The sequence below is a fragment of the Hibiscus syriacus genome, unplaced genomic scaffold (genome assembly GCF_006381635.1).
Source record: "Hibiscus syriacus cultivar Baekdansim isolate YM2019G1 unplaced genomic scaffold, ASM638163v2 tig00110793_pilon, whole genome shotgun sequence".
NCBI classification, from domain to species: Eukaryota; Viridiplantae; Streptophyta; class Magnoliopsida; order Malvales; family Malvaceae; genus Hibiscus; species Hibiscus syriacus.
In genome coordinates this window covers 762,852-764,585 of record NW_024062864.1, presented here as the reverse complement: position 1 = coordinate 764,585, position 1,734 = coordinate 762,852, and the positions used below count along the sequence as shown (strand labels likewise).

The window sequence follows — 1,734 nt, the reverse complement described above, 5'->3', positions numbered from 1 at the left end:
TGAAGGAAAATAAAATAAAAATATCTCACCGACTCCCATAAAAAATACAGACAAGAAAAAAAAGATCTAAAGTAAAGAATGGATTTTGACTAAAAAGCCATATCCTCTAAGCACACAACGAAAGGACCACGCCAAATGAAACGCACACCGAACCGATTCAATTAAAAAAGAAGATAAGTCATGCACAAAAAAGAAGCAAGAATTTACATATTTTCTTCGCATTCCTTTACACGCTAAAAGAAAAGTGGAAAATGTATAAAAAATTCCACTCGGAATTTACCATGTATTTACCATATCATTCCAATACTTGAGCATTGTATCCAGGCAGAATTACGCTGATTTTAATAGTAATTATCGACGTCCCACGTACAAGACCCGAAATCGACATCTAATTTTACAGAAATATCAACGTAATCAAGTTCCAAACGATCTTCTGGTAACCTCATTTCATCAAACAACACAGGTTCGAGATTATCAGCATTGAAGTGATCACATAAAACACCCGGATCTACTAATAAATACTCATCTGATAAGTTATCGTGTTCTATTTGGAGTTCATCGAGGGGTTTCCACTGACTGTCGATGCGCTCCGAAGAGTCATCTTTGGAGTCCGTTTGGAGTTCAGCTTCTTCGTTAGACTGGAATCTGAGAACTGATGTAGGTGAACTGCGGGACTGGGAGTCTTGAGCCGACTCATACCCGGAAATCATTTCGAAACCAACCTCCGGTGTAGAAGGTCTCACCGGAGGTTTCGCGAAGTTTGTGAGAGCATCAGGACCTTTGATTCGAATCGCGGCTAGATCATACTCCAAAGCAGCTTCCTCAGCAGTGTCATAGGTACCGAGCCAGACCCTGGTTCGACTCGTAGGATCTCTGATCTCGGCAGCCCATCTCCCCCACGGCCTTTGTCGAACTCCACGATACTTGATGCCGTTTGATAAACCCTGTTGTTGCTTCTTTGTTCTCATATTTACCTGATTGATCTTATTAAATATTTGCCTGTTTTGCTTGTTTGCTGCCTTGGAGGAATTGACAGCGGAACAATTCTGGATCCTGATTTCGTTTGTATGCCTTTTCACCTTACGTGGCCTCGCCCGTTCACATTCGTCGCCGGAAGAATCCGTGGCATCCCAATCGGTGACACAGATCCTTACAATTTTAGGGGCTTTAGCTTTGAATTCCATCGGAAACAACCTGTTCGATGGCTTGACCAGTTTGCTAGTTACAGTTTTTTGCTCTGTATATTGCATCGGAAATCGACCTACTGGCTTCATCTCCAGAACAAAATTTTCAAAAGTGGGGATTTAAAAAAAAAAACAAGGAAAGATATAAAAATCTGTGAAGAAACAATATTTTGAAAGCAAATTGTTGGAGTATAAAGAGCGAGAGGCCAGTGATAAACAGGAGAGTTTCAGTTGCTAAGGAGAGTCAAAATGGCAAGAATCGCTGGCTGTTTTATAGGAGTATCTTGACTACAACTACTTTATTAGGGGAAAGTTTATTTTCGTTTTTGTTTTTTTTTTAAATTAATTATTAATAATTCAAATATTATGGATTGGAGAATAGAGACTCCGATCTCCATCGGAGATCCCGAACGATTCGCTGCGTCTCCGTCTTACTGACACGTGTCCAAACTTCCTCCCAAATAATAAAAACTTGTCTCACGCTCTGTTGACTCTTGTGTGGTTCACGCTTATTCTGCATTGGATACCTACCCACAATGATGAGATTTGA

The 1,734-nt window shown here is 40.3% G+C and overlaps 1 protein-coding gene across 1 annotated transcript; it reads right to left on the bottom strand.

Moving 5' to 3' along the window:
• Positions 1 to 316: 316 nt before the first annotated feature.
• Positions 317 to 1,409, bottom strand: LOC120141032 (ethylene-responsive transcription factor CRF6-like). Its single transcript, XM_039155976.1, has one exon. The coding sequence runs from the start codon at positions 1,272 to 1,274 to the stop codon at positions 342 to 344; it is 933 nt and encodes a 310-aa protein (XP_039011907.1). The 5' UTR covers positions 1,275 to 1,409; the 3' UTR covers positions 317 to 341.
• Between the last annotated feature and the right edge of the window lie 325 nt (positions 1,410 to 1,734).